This window comes from Lissotriton vulgaris, chromosome 9 (genome assembly GCF_964263255.1).
Source record: "Lissotriton vulgaris chromosome 9, aLisVul1.2, whole genome shotgun sequence".
NCBI lineage: Eukaryota > Metazoa > Chordata > Amphibia > Caudata > Salamandridae > Lissotriton > Lissotriton vulgaris.
Genome location: NC_141697.1, coordinates 21,187,445 through 21,206,828, shown reverse-complemented (window position 1 = coordinate 21,206,828; position 19,384 = coordinate 21,187,445). Strand labels below are relative to the sequence as shown.

General features: G+C 47.1%; 1 protein-coding gene across 1 annotated transcript in view; it reads left to right on the top strand.

Annotated features, from left to right (window-relative positions):
• SRP54 (signal recognition particle 54) overlaps positions 1 to 19,384 on the top strand; it is a 135,334-nt gene that overhangs the window by 53,366 nt on the left and 62,584 nt on the right. Inside the window, exons 4-9 of the mRNA XM_086936940.1 lie at positions 2,695 to 2,779; positions 2,927 to 3,031; positions 10,732 to 10,798; positions 10,921 to 10,978; positions 12,656 to 12,806; positions 14,986 to 15,134. Of these exons, the coding sequence (XP_086793066.1) occupies positions 2,695 to 2,779; positions 2,927 to 3,031; positions 10,732 to 10,798; positions 10,921 to 10,978; positions 12,656 to 12,806; positions 14,986 to 15,134 (615 nt within the window). The remainder of the gene's footprint in view (positions 1 to 2,694; positions 2,780 to 2,926; positions 3,032 to 10,731; positions 10,799 to 10,920; positions 10,979 to 12,655; positions 12,807 to 14,985; positions 15,135 to 19,384) is intronic.

Genomic DNA, 19,384 nt, shown 5'->3' with positions numbered 1-19,384 from the left:
CTTACTTGCCCAGCGTCGGCCGACGCCTCTCCATTGTCGTCCCTCAGTTCCTGGCTCTTGGAACCCAGGCTCCCCTAGCCAGACACGATGCTGCTGTTACCAGCATGACATTAGCTTTGTGATTTGGCTGAGCCCCGTGGTTAGCCACTCAGACAGTGACAGGGAACCTATGCACGTTCTCCACCCAGGCTATATAATGCATCCAGATGGAGAACATGCTAAGTGCGCATAGATGTTTGACAGGCCAAAGACGGCCGGCCGGCCAGCCAAACCGTCATGCCCAGGTAAGTGCCCATCACTCCTTCACCTGCAGTACGGAAAAATTAAAGGATGATAACTGAGTTATCGAGCAGTGGGGTGACGCTCCTCCGCCTTAGTGGAGAAGCCGCTTTGATTGTTCCTGTAGATTCGTTTAATTATAGTGTTGAATATAAAAAGTGAAAATATTTAGCAACACTGCACAAGTCACGTAGTTATTTGTGAGGAGTTTGAATCAAACCATTAAAGTAACAAGCCTGGCGTTGCCAATAGGTCTCGTAGTAGGAAAGTTGGAGCTATTACATGGAGCTTTTTGATCAAGAAATAAACTATTTATTCTCGGCACCAGCTACACTCATTGGGCACCTTCAAGCTTTATAATGATCTCAGGACCCGCCTGACAGACATCTCTAAAGACTAGCCACTTTTATTTTTGCATGTAGTTGCAACGTTTGTATTTTTCCATCACACTATTTCACGTTTTTCATTTACGTTTTTCTCTTTTACTTGTAAAGGGGCCATTATTAGTCCCAAACTATAGAAAAGTTAGAACGAAGTGTCACTTTTGGAACATTAGTGAAACCACACCACCACACAGCATCAGCAAGCGTGCACACACAAAGTGGAAACTGATTAACAGAGATCTCCTTCCCAAAATGTCAAATTGGCAACGCATTTCGTTTCACACAGTATGCTGCTCTGTGAGCAAGGACACGCTGTACTCTTTTTACGAGTGGATACATTTGTAGGGCTATGAGTGTATGTTTCTTTGACAGGGCGGGACTGACATGTGCCAGTTTGCTGAGGGCCAAGGGGGACAGTGGGAAAGTGGGCAATTTTATTTATGAAGCTTGCAGGCGCATTCATTTCGCTGTCACTCAAATTCCGCTGGCGGAAAGCTGAAGTGGAGCAACTCCTCAGAAATGACATACCAGGGTGCAAATGGCAAGGTGTTTTTCACGTCTCCTCTTTTGACTGGCATCGAGCGGCAGATGTTGCTGAAATGACATAGCACGTCTTTTCGAGGTCAGAGAAGCTCTGCCGGGGTAGGCCAGACTCGCTGTGTCATCTTTGCAGAGGCGGTTAGGTGGCATGATTTGCACAGATGCAGTGAGTCTGTCTAAGGGCTGTACCCATCAACTATTACACAAGTGACATCAAACAATAACGATAACTTGTTTGCATCTAACACAATAGTTTAAAAGTTTATTGTTTTGAAACGACATCACAAAAACGTTTTACTTTTACAAAAAGTCTAACACAATTAATTAAAATATTCGAAATCGTAAAAATAAATGCAGTTCAGGTAAAGAAGTATTATACATCAGGGAAAGCATTTAACACTTTACCCGCAATTCTGCTGTTTCTCGGCACTGTAAATAATAAATGTTACTATTACCCAAATTAATGAGACTCAAATAACAGATGAATGAATCAGCCTGCAGATTTCAAAGGACATTATTGTAGGCGATGTGGGTAAAACCCAGACTAACAAGGCACGAGTAGTTTTGCTGAGCAGTATAGAGTGCAGGCATGGTGAAAGGAGATGCGTGGAGAATGGGGCGGGCTTGGGAAACAAACTGCGGCCGGCCATGAATAATTAGGGGAGGAGAAGCCCTTTGACGTGCTGGGCTGGCCGAATGCACGTGCTTGTTTGCTCACGTGATTCACGTGAACTTCATGAAAACCGCGGGGCTGAAAGCCCTTGGTTTGACGATTTTGGCCACTTGAATTCTCGTTCCCTCAATGCGCTTGCACGCATTGTAGGTCATGAGACCTAAAAATGCTGTTTGTCAGTGTGTGAGTGCGCAGCACACCGTGCAGTACAGTGCCTTCCTAGTCTACATCCCTATCCCATTGTTTTGGCAGTACTTCATTTTGCAGCAGTAGGAAACTCTGGCTGTTTGCACCTTCCAACAACCATTGTACGATTTAGTAAGCTGTTTCCATCGTTTTGTCTAGTAGAGAAACTCAATAGATATGAGTGGATAACTTACCTGCAGAGGTAAGTAATGGGGAGTTGAAGCCTGGGCACCTAAAACTCTGTTCTCTGGGTTTAAGCCAAGACTGTCTCTATCCATACTGCTCTGGGCCTCAGTTGAACCACTGAATTTGTGGCAGCGTTATTGCTGAATAATTAAATGTTGTATTGAGAGAAACAGATGAGCTGAAGCTTAATGATTCGTGTGGTTTGGGGATGAAGTCTGGGGAGGCAAAGAAGTGAATTTTTTCACGGTTGAAAGGTAAAGTGTGACAAAGGCATCACCAGGCTGACCTGCAGTCCTGGTCATGCCTCCCCCTTCTTTTCCCCACCTGACATAGTCTGTCATTCAGTGAAGCTGGAAGTAAATGCATTGGTACATGGACTAATCACTGGTAAAAAGGGTTTGATTGACTAGACTGCTATCCATGAAAAGTATACTTTTTTTTTTTTAGATCTGCAATTGATTTGGAGGAAATGGCATCAGGCCTCAACAAACGCAAAATGATTCAGCATGCAGTCTTCAAAGAACTTGTCAAGGTATATGTAATTAACAATTGATGATGCATCGGGTATGCCGCTGCTTCGCTTTTGGGGAAGAGGAGAAGTGCTGTCACTATGATTTTTGGACCTTTAACCGAAGTTCTGCATCTTTATAGTTGTTTTGTTTTACCTTTTTGCCCCCAGCTTGTCGACCCAGGGGTAAAAGCCTGGACCCCCACTAAAGGAAAGCAGAACATCATCATGTTTGTAGGGCTGCAGGGGAGCGGTAAGACCACGACTTGTTCAAAGGTAAGCCCTACCCAGGAGATGCGCAAGTGGTGGGAAATTATTACTTTAAGAAATTTGGATGGATCATGTGCTATCGAGGTTGAAAATGTTACTTTATCTTATTGTCATATCTGTATTTGAGATTAACCTGGTCTCGGGAACACTCCCCAGCATCCTTCATAAAAAAAGGAAGCGGAAAAATCCCCACAACCGGCACCTCTGTGGATTGAAATGTTTCTTGTGTCTGATATCACGAAGAAGCACCCCCAAAACCTTTTTTAATGGCATCTCATCTTAGTAACTTCCTTTTTAAGAGGAGGTAGAGGTGTGGTGCAGCCTGAGCTGTTGACCCAGGAGCACAGGACTCGCGGTTCGATCCCCGGTGGCAGCTCAGCATCCTGTGACTCTAGGCAATAGCTCACTTAATCCACCCCCCGGGGGCCCCTAGCGCCTGGATATATTTTCACTTTACAAATGTGGGGTTATTAGGAGACATTTCCAAAAATAGATCCCTGGGATGTCTGTAGGCTTTTTTGTAATACCTTCACCGTTGCTCTTTGACGGAGTGCTGCCCGTCTATTTTACAGCTTCCTGCTTCTGAAAATGAAATGAAAATGAAAAGGGGTTTTGTTGAGCGCGACTGCTGCCCTAAGGCGTCCAGGCGCTAAGAAGAAGGATAGTGCCTCATGAGGCCACGGCTTGGAGGAAAGTTCAGTTGGTGAAGAGGAAGGTTTTGAGCTGTTTGCGGAAGGATAACAGGTTGGAATATGATCTTAGGTGTATAGGGAGTGAGTTCCACAACTTGGCAGCGTTGAACATAAAAGATCTTCCTCCTGCTCTTGACCTTTTGATCCGGGGGACTACTGCCAAAAAAGCTTTAGTAGAGCGGAGCTGCCTGCTGGGGCCGTAAGGGGAAGAAGGGAGTGGTTGATCTTGGGACCGGTTCTCCAAAAGGATTGATGGGACACGCACAGGGCTTTAAATGTTATTCTCTCCCTAACTGGGAGCCAGTGTAGGGTTCTCAGTCCGGATTCTATTGAAGCTCTACGTGGGATCTGAAGCAGCGTGCGTGCAGCACAGTTCTGGACTCGCTGGAGTTTTTGCAACACATATTCTGGTGCCCCCACATACAAGGTGTTGCTGAAGTCGAGTCTGGATTGTATTAGACCCTGTATCACGATCTGTTTTGCTTCAAAAGGAAGGACTGGGAGGATTTTTTTAAGCATCCTGATAAGGCCAAAGCAGGTTGCAGATGTCTTGGTTGCCTGGGTGTTGAGAGTTAGGGATTTGTCCAGCCAAACCCTTGACTTTTGATGTCTTTTGGGGTAGGCGGTGTACCCAAGCTGGTGGGCCAAAGGTGATCGATGGTCGACAGCGCTGGGGGACCGAGTAACATAAGCTCGGTTTTGTCCCCGTTGAGTTTGAGAGAGGAGGTCGTCATCCATATCCTTACCTCCTCCATGCATGCCGCTAGGTTGGTCTGTGTTAGCACGCTGTTCTTCTGTGCAAGGGACACCACTAACTGAGTATCGTCCTCGTACGTGATGATCTTAATGTCATATGGGCGGACGATCTCAGCCAGTGCCTCCATGTACACATTGAACTGCGTGGGGCTCAGTGACGAGCCCTGTGGTACCCCACAGTCCAGAGGCCTGCTAGTGGAGGAGGAGTCTCCCTCAAAGACCTGGAAAGTCCTTCCACTTAGATAGGATCTCAGCCAGGCCAGAGCATCCCCGGACACTCCCAGGTTGGAAAGTCGACACAGCAGAGTTTTATGGCAAACCGTGTCGAATGCGGCACTCAGGTCAAGGAGGATAACTGCCACTGATCCTCCGCGATCCAGAATCCGCCTGTCTTCTTCCGTTACTGCTAGGAGGGCCGTTTCCGTTCCATGTTTGGGACGGAACACTGTCTGCGAGACATTAAGTAGGTGGTTAGACTTGAGGAATCTGGTTAGGTGGAGGTTGATATGCTTCTCCAAGGTCTTACTCGCCCAAGGCAGCAGGGAGATGGGGCGGTAGTTGTTGAGGTTATTAGGGTCCAAGTTGGGCTTTTTCAGGATCGCTCTCACCATAGCTTTCTTCCAGCCGAGTGGGACATTACTCTTTATTATGGAGTTACTGAGTAACTCCATGAGGGTGGGAAGAATAACTTGGCTGGCAGCAACCATGGTACGGGGTGGAGCTGGGTCACAGGGGGATCCTGATTTTACTTGGAGTGACAGGATTTCCAGAGCCTCTAGGTCTAGCAGAGGGAAGTGGTTCAGAGTTTCTCGAGGAGAGACCTCTACCTCCCTTGGGGGCTGGGGAGCATCAGTGGGGGGGTCTGGAATAGGGTTTGCGAATGTAACATAGATTTTATTGATTTTGTGGAAAAAGAATTTGGCTAGCTGAACTGCGGCCAAGCTCGTGGTTAGCTCATTAGCTGTACTATCTGAGCTGTCATCAAAGTGGATGTTGAAGTCACCCAGCAGCGTAAAGCTGGAGGGGGAGGTAACACGTTCTGCTGCTATTGATGGCAATATAGTATGGAATTGGTTCAGAGGACCAGGGGGGCGATATAAAAGGGTTCCTGTAAAGCTCTCGTTAGGGGTGAGTTTTAGGGAGAAGGACAGGCTTTCGCAGTCGGGGACATTGGCTGGGATGCAATAGCACTGGTATAGATCTTTATAGATGATTGCAAGTCCCCCGCCTTTCCCCTGTGCCCGGTCTCTGCGTATAATCTGATAACCCGGGGGGAGTGCTTGTATCAGATCAAGGTCAGAGTCAGGAGTTAACCATGTTTCGGTTAAAAAGAGTGCGTCTGGCGCGAGTTCCTCTAATAATAGGGAGATTTCCGTACTGTGCTTTGGCAGAGATCTACAGTTTAGAAGAAACATTACAAAGTCCTGCAGGTCGTTTTTTTCCTGGGCAGTATTAAGCCTCGTCTTGCAGTGTGAGCAGAGGGTCGGTAGATCAAGGGGGTGATATGAGTGGCAGCATCTTTTTTTCTGAAGGGGGCCTGAGGTTGTGAAGGGAGCTTGAGTTGTATACCTTCCCTGGTATCCTGGATGGAGGACCAGGAGTTGTGGCCCCTTGCCCCGGTCGGTCGCGGACGGGCGCAGACGGGCTTGCCTTTGGCGCGCCTGTGGCGCACCCGCTGCGCACGTCCGCTGCACGGCGGGGACAAGCACATCGTTTAAGGGGGACAGAGGGGGTGTGGCCGAGCGGCGATGGGCGTGGCCTGGGTCGAGGGCTTCCTCATGATGGCGGCAATCTCGCGGCAGCGTTCAATCAACTGCGCGATGCAAGGTGAGTGAATTCCAGGCAGAGATGTCACAAGTGCAAATATTAAAACAGAACACACAATAATATTTTAAAATTAAGCAGTACTCTCTGCTTCCGCCTCAGGAGTCACTTTCCGACTAATCATTTCTATCATTTTCTGCATTTTCTCCATTTCAGTAGTTATCAGGCAGCTCTGTGATAAGTAACTCTCAGTTGCCTCTTGTGTTCTGGGCCTTGGATAGTATTGTACTTCTGCCGTCCTGCCAAGTGCTGATTTCCAGTTGATTCCAAGAGCATCTTCAAAACGATTTGTTGATCGATTTGGAACAAGGTCAAACATTAGGCAGATCATCATCAGTTAAGAACTATGTGACAATCGAGGAACGTAGGAAGCTGGGTTTTGGTGTTGGTAACCCCCAACCCACCCCCCACACTTTTTGCCAGATTTCTGGTGCATGTTGACTTGATGTGGCCTTGGTCCTTGCAAATAGGGTTCCCAGGGCCTGTGTTCTTTCCCAACAAAATTGTACCTTTGTACTCTCAGTTGGCACCTCTCTGGCCATGTCAGTCCCTTGTAAAAGGTACTATGGGTACCATGGGCTTGTGGTCCAGGAAGACCTGTAAGGGCCGCAGCACATTTTGTGAGGCCCTTCACCTTTATAGCCACACACACACACACACTGCAATTGCAGGCTGCATGTTTTGGTCCATAACAAGAGTCCAAAGGCACCCCTGCATCCAACGCCCTGGAGGTGCACCTACGTCCCATAGCCTCTAAATTTCCTGCCCAGCCTTTGGTTTCTCTCTGAAGTCTTCCTGGACAGAGCCTGCAGCTAAAATCCAAAAACTGCAACTGCCATTGAAAACAATGGGCATCTTGTGCCAAAACAGCACCTTGCGCCCCGTGGCCCCTGTGCCAATACAGGTGTACCTTGTGTGTTAAATCGGATCCCCCTTTGCCTTGAGCCTAACACCAGGAGCTTTGCTTCCACAACCTTGTGGCCTGCTCGTAAGCAACCACCAACCGGAGGCCTGCTATCATTGGGGCTCTGCACTCTGCACCTGGCTGCCCTAGTGCCACAGAGGGTCATCTGAAAGTGCATCCTCCACCCAGAGGGGAACCCTGGTTCTAACTCTAGAATACCAACCCCCACAAACCAGTAATTACCTGTAAACCGTTAACTTCATTTCCTCCCATAGGATTGCATTTATTGTTTTCCTCAAATTCTTTTCAAGTGTGGAGTTGGTTTGTATGAGACATTAAAAAACTGCATATGTGTTAAAACTGAATTACTTACCTTTTGACTAGGAAATGTTTCTGGGTGATACCTAGGCAAAAGTAATTAAAAAAGTAATCCAATAAGTAACGTGCACACTAATTTGCAAAGTAACTACAAAGTAATTTCAAACTGTTGACTTACCCTAGAAATAAAATAACTAATATTTTTGATACAAACAAATTGGTCTGAGTTTAGTCTTTGAGTGTGTGACATCATTTGCTGACTGAGTGTGTACAACAAATGCTGAACACTACCCTCTGATAAAGCCTTACTGCTCGCCCACACTACCATAAATGGAGAGTAAGGTGCTACCTACTTTTACCTCTGCCTACCTTTGGGATTCCACTGGACTCTGTGCACACTATAACTCATTTTGGTATAATATATACAGAGTGAGCTTCCTACAAGGAAATACACCAAGTTCAAATTCAGAAAGAGCTGCTTAGAATACATGTAGGTTTTCATTTATACTGAAGAGATTTAAAATAATACATTCATTGGCAAAGCCAACTGGTCTTGGCAATGTGAGAGGTATTGGTTTTGTAATGCCAATGTGTTTCATCATTGAATGACCAGATGGTAAGTGTTCCCAAGGCAGACGCGGCCCTCAAGTGCCCGCAGCTGATGCCCTGTTACTCCTTTGTGTAACCACGGGCATACATGGACAAGACATCCCAAATTAAATTTACCAATTGATGGAGAGCAAAACACAATGTAAAATGGGTCAATTCCCTTTAAAGAGTGCTGCCAAAATTACCTAGTAAAATCATGATACTTATTTAGGTCACCTCTCAAGAACAGAAGGTACCGTCTGCCTTCGTGCAATTCATACTTCTTAAAGGAGGGTGCCGTCTGTAGAAAATACCTTTTTGTTTATTTTATCTTACAATAAGCCTTTAACTGATCATGTGCTCTTAACCTGTAATTCTGCTACATTGCTAACCATTTACTTGTTTATTTACTGTGTGCTGTTTTCTAAACCACAAAGCGCTTACTTTACAGATGCACTCCAGCGCCTAGAAGGGCAGTTGGTGTCAAGTGGCGCTTTACAATCACCATCCAGTGAATTGATACAAGCACTTCCCACAGCCTGTTTTATTAGTAACCAGTGAGCCTGTTATGGCGTGATCCTATTTTTTGTAACCGTCTCAGAGGTTAGGCGGGGATGAGAATGAATAAGCGAGTGAATGACAGCTGAAACAAATCGGTCACATGACCTTGCAAGGCAATGATGACCATGGAGGGGATTGCTGACTTTCTCACTCCCTCCTTGTGAATGTTCTCCAGGTAATTGAAAAATATGCTGTAGCTTAAAAAACAAGATAAGAACATGATTTGAAGGCCTGTTCCACTACTGTCAGAGAAGCACAGAGCAAGCAGCCACGCAGTGGCGAAAGAGGGAGAAGGGTGATTGAGAGACAGGACAAGAAACGAAATAAGAACATGAGTAACTGGCCTGTTTAAAGACACGGCATGGCACTCTGAGCGATTAAAAACAAGACCAATCCTGAGGTGGGCTCTTCAACAATGAAAAAATAAGTTCCTAAAATGGTCATTAAATAAGAGGAGTGTATGGATAGTAGCAATTGGTCCCTGCTCTCGGGGAACGCTAAACACAGGAAGAGGCATGGATGCCATGAACAAATGGGGAGAAATATTCGGAGAGAGACGAAGGAACCGGTAAATGGGAACCTAAAGGACAGGCTTAAGTCCATAAAGTATATACAACATGTTTCTTTTGTAACAGCACACAGGCTATCTAGAGCTGAGACCTTAAAAGAGTGCTCAACCATGCAATCCATAAGTTTCTATCCTCTTAAGCGGCCTAGATAAGATTGCAGATGTTGTCTGCTGCCTCTCGTGGGTTACCAACGCCATAAAATTGAGTCATTTTGCCCACATGTAATGTAGGAAAAGTAGATTATAAATGGCGCTATTTCGGCAATGCCCACCATTACAGATTATGCTCTCATATACTGGAATGCTCTTCTAGCAATAGCAGTTCACATACAGAAAAGCCGGATTTCCCCAAGTAAATGAAAATCAATTCTAACACAGAGATCCTGTTTCTCAGGCGCATGACTTCGAAGGAGAATTGCACCAGGCGCCATATTACTGAAGTGCTCTGGGGACACAACAGGCATTAGTGCCCATGTGGCGCACCCCTGCGGGCATTTTGTATTACATATACTCTTAATGGAATCACTGCACTTACAGTGCCCAGGAATGGCCCTGGGTACTGTAGGGGCTCATGCACCTGTGCCCTCACCTCTGGCATAGGGCACCCAGCTAGAGGGGTGACTGAAGTATGCCAGGGCAGTGGGTTCTGTGGGCATGGCACACGGGGGTGTGTGCCATGTCGACTCTTGTTTTAGTTCTGTACTTAGGCACTCAGCCTGCAAAGGCAGTGAGTGGGAGCCAGGGTACAGGGCCCCTGAGGGTGGCACGATAAGTGCTGCAGCCCTCAGGGGTCTTCTCTGGTCACCATGCCCTGGGTATCTAGGGTACCATTTACTAGGGGCTGACAGGTGGCCAGAAATGCCAATTGGGTTTTTTGTTTCAGCATAGTTTTAGGGAAGGAACACAGGCCCTGGGTACCTGGATGGCAGGAACCCAGGGCACACTCGGTTGAAGCACAATAGCAGTTTAGAAAAAAGTGCGGGCATACCAATGCAAGAAAGATGGCACTTTCTCATAAAAGAGAGTAAGGTGCAATCTACTTTTACCGCTGCCTTCATTTGGGGTTCCACTGGACTCTGTGAACACTATACCTCACTCTGGTACAGTATATACAGAGCCAGCTTCCTACACTCTTGCTATAGGAAGTACATTTAGGCTGCTTTTACCTGCTGTTTGAAGTCTTTGCAGAAGAGTAGGTTCACCCCTCACATTTTTGAGGTTTCACTCTTTCATTTCTGATCCGTTTTCTTTCCTTTCTCGAGTTCCCTTTTCAGTAGTTGATGCTTTTGCTTCATCATTGCTTAAGGCTGAATTGATAAATCATAGTATAAAGTGAGCAAAAGCAAAGATTGACACCCTGTCTGATCCATTTGTTTATTGGTATGCAGGTGAATGATACACTAGCCTCCTATGTTCCTTTAACTTGAATGTTTGTTTTTGATTTGAAGGAGAGTTTGCTAACCGTACCCTGGGCCTCTGCTTTCTCTTTCCGTAGCTGGCATACTACTACCAGAGGAAAGGCTGGAAAACGTGCCTCATCTGTGCGGATACTTTCAGAGCAGGTAATCTTTTTGCCCTGACACATACTACACCACATCATCCACTTTTGTTGTGCGATACTCTCTACTTTGCTGGCCAGAACATAGAATATCCCTGCTTCTCTCACTGGCTTTCTCTTTTTCAGGTGCCTTTGATCAGCTGAAGCAGAATGCCACGAAAGCCAGAATCCCTTTCTATGGCAGGTATGTAGATTTTACTCTAGTGGTGATAAAGTGCCTTTGGCCTAGTTTGACTTTGTTTTCCAGAATTTTGTGATTTGATTTCAAGGATGTAGAAATAGTTACAAAAGTTAACTGTACGTAACACAGTTTCGATGTAAATTGCTAATCAAACCTATTCCTGGGACTCCTCTTTAATTTCATTAGGCGCACGTAGGCTGTCGCTTGGGGGTAAGATATGAGGGCTACTCCACCCGAATAATTATCTCAGTTGAGATGTTTTCTATGTTAATAATACTATGGGTAATTTTTGTTGTGCTGTCTAGTCCACAATACCAACACTTGGATATGTATGTTGTGTGTTCTATGTTGTCAGTTGGATCATGCTAATCGAAGTATGTTGAAAGTCCCAGATGCATAAATCCCTGCACTTTACTCAAACGACGTATAGTGCTCATTTATGAAAATACACCTGGCACTTAACGATGCTAAGACAAGGTGGTGACTCATTATGCCAGCAAATTGTTTTCATTTGCTCTATTGTTCTTCCTTACTCCGTATTTCTTCTCCTTTTTCTCCGGGTTGGATTATATTGTAATTCAGAGAAAGCTAATTCTAGGTACTTTCTGACCTGATGGTATTCCACTAGAACAAGCAACGTTCCCATGCCACATTTTAAAGTCTCATAACTGGGTCCTCGCAACACTCCCTGGTCCTGAAGAAATGCCTCTGATCCATTTGGACCACCAGGACGTGTATCATGTCGACCTGACCTAGCATCACCCAGACTGTGTTGATGCTCCATTCATGAGACAGTCGTGCTTCCTTAACCGGCACCGGCTGCTAAGTTTTTATTGACCTTCTTTTAATATACCCAAGGGATCCCCATATAAACTCACCTTAGGATACCCTTCAGGTAATTTTAAACTCTCACACTCAATATGTGGCTTCACACACCCGCAAGCATGCACCATCACAGCTTTTTCTTTAAAAAGATCTCCGCTTAGGGAGGTCACTTGCCTAAGGTATCTGCACCTTTTGCGGATAGCTGAATCTGGGGGGACCGGGGGGGGGCTTGAGCTTTGCAGCGAGAGCTTCACGCAGTACACTTTATTAATTCTTTATTTTTGGTGGACAAGGGGGGGGTTGTTTCGCATTGGTTGAATGTTTTGTTCTGTTATGTCTCCACTTGCTTTTAGTATAAATCGGCCTGCTGTCTTGGCTCATAATAGATTCTCCCTCCAAGGGCGGTGCCACAGCGCGTAAATGTGGAATGTATTGTATGTTGCTAAAATTGCAATAAAAGATTTAAACCATAAAAAGATCTCCGCTAGGGAGCCCTCTCATGGGGCATTGCAGCGTCTGCCCCACGAGGAGCAAAAAGCCACAATGATGAAGCATGACACCAACCTGGGTCTGTGAGGACAAGACTTACTAATGAGGAAGATCCCCCTCCCCACTATCCCCCACCATCCCCCACCCAACCACTCTCTTACTAGCAATCCTATTCTCCTCAAGAGGAACAAGTAAACAATTCATGTGTTTAGACTAATTTGTACAGCACAGTCGAGGGTTGTGCAGATGTGACCTACATGTGGGAATGAAGATGGGTGTGAGACCTTCTCCCAGGATGTAAGGAGTATTGTGTGTGGTCTTCTATTGTTATTATTGACTAGAACTGTATCTTTCCCTCTCACACAGTTACACAGAGATGGACCCCGTCATAATAGCAGCTGAAGGTGTAGAGAAATTTAAGAACGAGAACTTTGAGATCCTCATTGTGGACACCAGCGGCCGACACAAGCAGGAGGATTCGCTGTTTGAAGAAATGCTGCAAGTGTCCAATGCAATAGTAAGGACGTGGGTGCACGTTTTGGACAGAAAAGTTTCCCTGAGGTTTACATAACAAAGAGGAGACAAACGCGGGACAGCAGAGCAATTCCTCAAATATAGGTGCTGGACTTTGATAGCAGCACTATCCTTGAAGCAAGTCTTGGGACAGCAGAGCTGTGCCTCCTGACTGCTCCATACGCCAGCCTGAAATGTATAGCTATAGGTTACACTGATCTTGTAGGCCATGGACAGTAGGGAGAATGAAGAATAAACTAGATGGGCGTAAGACCTGTGTCTGCCACTGATGTGCTGGATTCTAAGGAGTGAGGTCTATGTTGGAGTGGGTCAATGCAGTGTGACTTTTGTGAGGGGTTTGTGTCTTACGATGATTGACACACAGTGATGGCGTAAGGAGTGCGGTCGTTGTTGGAGCGGGTCAATGCAGCGGGTCTTTTGTGAGGGTTCTGTCTCTTACGATGATTGACACACAGTGATGGCGTAAGGAGTGCGGTCGTTGTTGGAGTGGGTCAATGCAGTGTGACTTTTGTGAGGGGTTTGTGTCTTACGATAATTGACACACTGTAATGGCGTAAGGAGTGCGGTCGTTGTTGGAGCGGGTCAATGCAGCGGGTCTTTTGTGAGGGTTCTGTCTCTTACGATGATGGGCACACTGTAAAGGCATAAGTAGTGCTGTCTTTGTTGGAGCGGGTCAATGCTGCAGGCCTTTTGTGAGGGGAGACGGGGGTGTCCGTCTCTTACCAAGATGGACACACTGTAATGGCGAAAGTGCGCATTGCCGAATGGGGCCTTGCTATTTTCGAGGGAGTGGATGTCTGAGGAGGAGGGCCCATGTAATAGAAGCGAGAACGGCTGCTGTAGGAGGCAGTCCATACTGTTGGAATGGGAGTGGCCATTTGGTAAGGCCTGCACTATGGTAGGGAGTGTATCTATTGTAGGACTGGGTCCATTCTACTGTAAGAGGAATGGGTAGCATGGGAGTTGAGACCATACTTGTGGTATTAGGGAGGATGGCGGGGTGTTGTGGTGGAGTGGGGCAGTGGCGGGGTGGTGGTGGTGACCACTAGGGAGATAAGCGAATGTACTGACCAGAGGGTGCTTTCCAGCAGGTTTATGATGTTGCGGGTTTGAGTGGATGTTTAACAAGTGGGTTGTTACAGAAGTAGAGACTGAACATTGTGCGACAGGTTCCATTATATTCCAGTTATAGTAAGTATTTTAGTAAAAGTTCTTTGCAGCTTTGTGGGGGAGCCTGTGCTACCGTAACAAGACAGTGGAGTAAAGAGTCGAAGGAATGAGTTGTGTTCTGTAGGACTGGTAAGCTTTATAAGTGGGAGGCTGTGAGCATACAATGGCAGTGAAATATCAATACAGCTGACGCCAGCCTGATAGTTTCCTGTTCACCCTTCAACTTCCTGGACTGAAACACTGTACTTTTATAGTTTTGGGTGATCCCACGATGAGGTAATCTTAATAATGTAATGTTATCTTCTGCTCTCTAATATCAGTTTACATCTACCTCTTTTACTACCGAGCTGTGCAGACAGTGAGCAGGTCGTATTTTAACCACTTCACATTTTCTGTCCTTCGTTGCATGCACTGCTCATGGTGAGAGCTCCACTGAGCGCTGCGCTTCCCCTGCGCCTTCTACGCTCTCTTGGTTATGGTGCCCACTCAGCACTGAATAGTCACAGCTCTGCCCTTTGCTCGTCGTTGATGCTGTAGCCCCATTGGCCACTGTACATCTCCTATGCCTCATGGGATCTACTCAGTGACAAAGCAAATTCTCTCCATTGTGCTGCCACAACTGCATTTTTACCATCACTCCTCCAAAATGTCTCTCATTTTTGCAGCTGTCTTGCCACTGTACTTCCAGCAACCCCTCTCGTATGTTTTACATCAGCGACTGGCTCTCCCTCACCCCTGTTATACTACTACTTCTCCTTCTGTCCATATAACGACCTGCCATGCCTCGAGCGCCTCTTTCTTGGAATAATGCTGCCTCTCTTTTTGTGCTCGGTCATTGATTGGCCTCCCCTCTACCCTACTATACTATTGCCCATCGTCCTCATTTGAGCTTAGTGACAAATCCTTAATTTCTTCTGCATAATCACTGCCTCTCCGGCACTCTTCTCAAAAATGCCCTCTCTGTATCGTGTTTTCTTCTGTTATTCTTTCAGCAACCGGACAACATTGTGTACGTCATGGATGCCTCCATTGGGCAGGCCTGCGAGAGCCAGGCCAAGGCCTTCAAAGACAAAGTGGATGTAGCTTCTGTTATCGTCACAAAGCTGGATGGGCATGCGAAAGGCGGTGGAGCTCTTAGTGCGTAAGTGAGAACTGTGGTTCAAATCCAGAAGTAGATCTAACACTGAGCGTTTTGGGTGTTTTTAATTGTTGAATTAGAGTTCATGATGCCTTGGTTTGTACAACTCAGATGTTTTTCGCACATGCTTCTTTTTTATAGGGATTAGAACCGCTATATTGTTGGATTCTCCTAACATGAAGTAGAATGTCGCCTACTTAAACCTCACTCTAAAAAGGTACAGCAAAATTCTGAATCTGCTGAAGTAAATAAAATGAACCATGCAGTAACTGGTGTTCCAGGCTCCCTCTGCAGCACACCATGTTTAGTAGATTTACTTTATACAGACTTTCAGCAGGTGGCTGTAGGTAACTGGTTTTTGTTGCAATACTGCCCTGCCCCCCGCCCCAACACACACCTTTTTTCCTCTTTTTAACTACTAGAGGCCTATTTTCGACTGACAAGGTGATGTCTGACTATTTTTACATTTGGCCAGGGACTTTAGCACCCCTGTAAGAACCTGGTATATGGTACCCCTGGCACCTAGGGCACGGGTACTAATGAGGGTCCCTAAGGGCTGCAGCATATCTTCTGCTACCCTAAGGGACCAACACACACATTCCACACAGACTGCCTTTGCAGGCTGCGGGATATGGTACAAACCATGAGTGAAAATATGACATTGCACACTTCTGTATGCCATGCCAAAGTCCCTGCATTTAATATATGTACGTCTGCCCTAGAGCAGTCCTTGGAGAACTATAGCAGGGTGCATTATATTTTAGGTGTGCACAAACAGAAATGACCCTGTTATGTCTAGTTCTATTACTGGACATTGCAAGGGATGAGGGAAGCCATCTTAAGGTATGTACTGGGCACTTGTCAAACCTAGTTACCCAGCTATATAATGTCTTCACTGAAACCTATCAAACACCTTGTCCAAATGTAGGAAGCTGGCCCTCTGAACAGTATACCTCTTTTTGGTATTCTCTACCAAGAGTCCAAGTGTTCCCTTATGAGTGGGTCATAACCTGCATACAGGCATGAAAGTCTTCCAAGGATATAGACTGGTGCCCCTCTAATGATAGAATAAGTTGGGTCTCATCTGCGTAGTTTACAGTATTGACATTGTGAGCATTTATGACCTCAATCAGGGGGCTCATATAGATGTTGAACAATATTGGACTGATCGCAGATCCCTGAGGAACACCATGCTGAATGTTGGTAAATTCAGATTGAAAAGGAGGGAGGGCCACTGCCTGTCGCCTGTTGGATAGGTAAGATTGAAACCGCTTAAGAGCCGTGCCCACAACCCCAACCTCTCTGAGTCTGGCCAGAAGGTCCTCATTTTTGACTGTGTCAAATTCACAGACATGTCAAGCAAGATCAGTATAGCTCGCATTCGAAGATTGTCCAACACGGTCACCAGAGCGGTCTCCGTTCCATGTCCGGGATAGAAGCCAATTTGCACGTCCTCCAGAATGTTATTGGTTTCTTGGGACTTGGAGAGTGTACGGCTGACCAGTCGCTCTAAGATCTTTACTGGGTAGGGTAGCAGAAAGATGGGTCTTGACATTTTTGGGCAAATTGGATCAAGCATTGTTTTTTTCATAAGTGGTGTCACCAATGCTTGTTTCCAGCAAGCGGGCACTGACCTGTTGGACCAGGATTGATTACAAATCTGCTGGGGTAGCGGGAACAGTTCTGTTCCCAGTTCCTTCCAAGATTTGTGTGGTAGTGGGTCCATAGGTGATCCCGAGGAGACACCAGAGCCACTCTGTTAAAATCCTCCACCGAGAATATCTCAAGGTGGTCTATGGAACTCTAGTTCTCCACCCCTGTCCTTCTCAGCTTTTTTGTATATAGGGAACCTCTAATATTACCACTGTGATCTTCTTCAGGCAGATTTCCCATTTTGAGTCCATCAATGATCTTTGTTATTTTGTCCACAAAAAAGGTCGCTAGGCTATCACAGAGGTCCTGAGTGGGGTGAATCTTGTGTAGGAAGGTGGATACCTGACTATGGTTGCCCCCAACTTTTTTCCTGGTGTTTTGCTGGTTTTCCGACTCAGTTGGCCTGGGACCCTGCCAATCAGGACCCCAGGCCTACTGCTCTCTCTCTAAAATGGATTCCATGTACCCTAGGTACATATCTAATTGGTACTGGGCCACCTTATCAGACCCTGTAACTCAGGGCATAGGTCTACCCAGGGCCTACCAGGGGCTGCAGCATGTATTATGCCACCCCTGGCTGGCCATCTAAATCTGACACAACTGGCTGCACGACAGCTGGGGCAAGGTGGTGTAATCACCCTTTGCTTGAGATATAGTATACCTATATCTAACCCTAAAAATGGACACACAGATTCCTATCAGTCACTCCTATGGCAGGCCTTGACAATCCTGAAGGCAGAGTGCTTGGAATCGTGTGAGATGGTGCTCTGGCATGAGCTGAGCCCGTTTGCAGCTTGCGGAACCAAGTCCTAATAGCTGTTCCATGATAACGCATACCATATACTCTTAAGTGCATTATAATCCTCACGGTTATATGCTATCTTTGGTATTGCTTTATCAAAACATGTCGAGTAAGGTGTCATACGAATTGGAATACTAACCCCTCGCCAATTCTGGCGACGGGGTTAGCATTCCACCCTTCTAGAGGGACACGACATGTATGTAACTGTGAACCCTGGTTAAAGTTAACTCAAGCCTCAGCATCACAAAATGGATGCTGCCACCACAGACACAAGTCTGACCCCCTGCAGCTGGGAGTCCTTCCAGCGAGGGGAGCTTGGACAAAGGGTTTCCTGTCAGGGGCGGTGCTAGCACCATCCCAGACAGGGTTTTGTGTATCCTGGGTAGGCAGGGCTTTACAGGAAGGTGACTGCAAGTGGCACCCCGGTGCTCACTACGCATCTGCCGGCTAGAACCAGTTCCAGGGGCACACCAGCCACTGAGCTGGGGAAAGTCCGGCATGGGAGAGGGGTGTAACCACCCCCCTTCCTGGTCCCACCCCTAGGGCAGGACCTAGTCGCGTACCCACCCCTTTCTTTAGGATAAAGGCAGGAGCGGGGACCCTTCCAAATTAGATCATCTTTGAATCAAGAAACTACTTTCCACGAAAGGAACTCTTGACTCTTCTCAAGATTTCTCCCTTGTGACTAAGGAGTAGTCACCCTGCACCCGCAGGCACCATCTAAGAACACTGCGGTTTGCTGCACGTCCTTCCTCCGGAATCCGACTGACCAGCACAACGAGACCCGGCTTCCCTGGCACCTCTGACCTCTACCTACCTCTACAGCTAAGCTGAGAACCGTAGGTGCGACGAGACCTCGAGGGACCGGCCATCATCAGAACTGCACGACTTCTATCCAGCACAACCGCCGAGGGATCCTCTGGTGAGTGCTTTGGGGTCCGAGAAGCCCCGACCCTGAGCAGCTCCAGCACCGAAGACCAGCCCCCCAGCATCCACGAGATCTGCGTGGGGCCCTTCTGCTTTTTGGCTGCTCACCGCGTTGTCTGGCTACTAGCCGCTGGCTTGTGGCCTTCCCGACGACGACCGACGACATCACCACTGCTGGTCTGGTTGTTCCAGACTGGCCCTTGCTCCCTTCCAAAAGAGGAGCACCCCGGACCCTCCTGGTCCACTCCAGACGCCATTTTAGGTCCACCGCGTGGGCTTGAATTTGCAAAGACTTGTTGCCCCAATCCTGGGTCCAGCGACGTCGACAGCATCAACCATCGTGGGGCAGCTCGCACCTCCATCCTGGTCGCCGACAACGCCTCCTGGTCCGTGAGACTGCAGAGCCCAGCGTCGCCCACTCACCTGGTCGAGGTGACTCCATCCGGTGCCATCCTGGTGCCCATCTGATCACTGGCTAGTGATTCAGGACTTGGTCCCCTCTGCTTACAGGTGTCTTCCATCTTCGATCCAGGCTTGGATCCAACGAACAATCTTCACTGGTCGCCTGCCAGCAACTCCTTCTTTCAGGCTCCTGGTTCGTCAACGAGGGTTTCCGACGACACTTGAACCCTATGCAGCCGCAGCCCCTGGGCTAGGTAACTTCGGCCTTTCGGTGCCCCAGCATAGCCTCACTATCCAAGGGTCCAGAACCACTTTCGTTTTCAGCCTACCTTATCGGGTTCGCCCGAGAACACTAACTTTGTTTTTACTAGCCTCCATAGACTTTGTCCCGCATCCCGCGTGAGAGTGCACACTCTGCACCCGAGTCCCCTAGGCCTCCTACTAGTAATCTGAAGGTTCAGTAACGTAG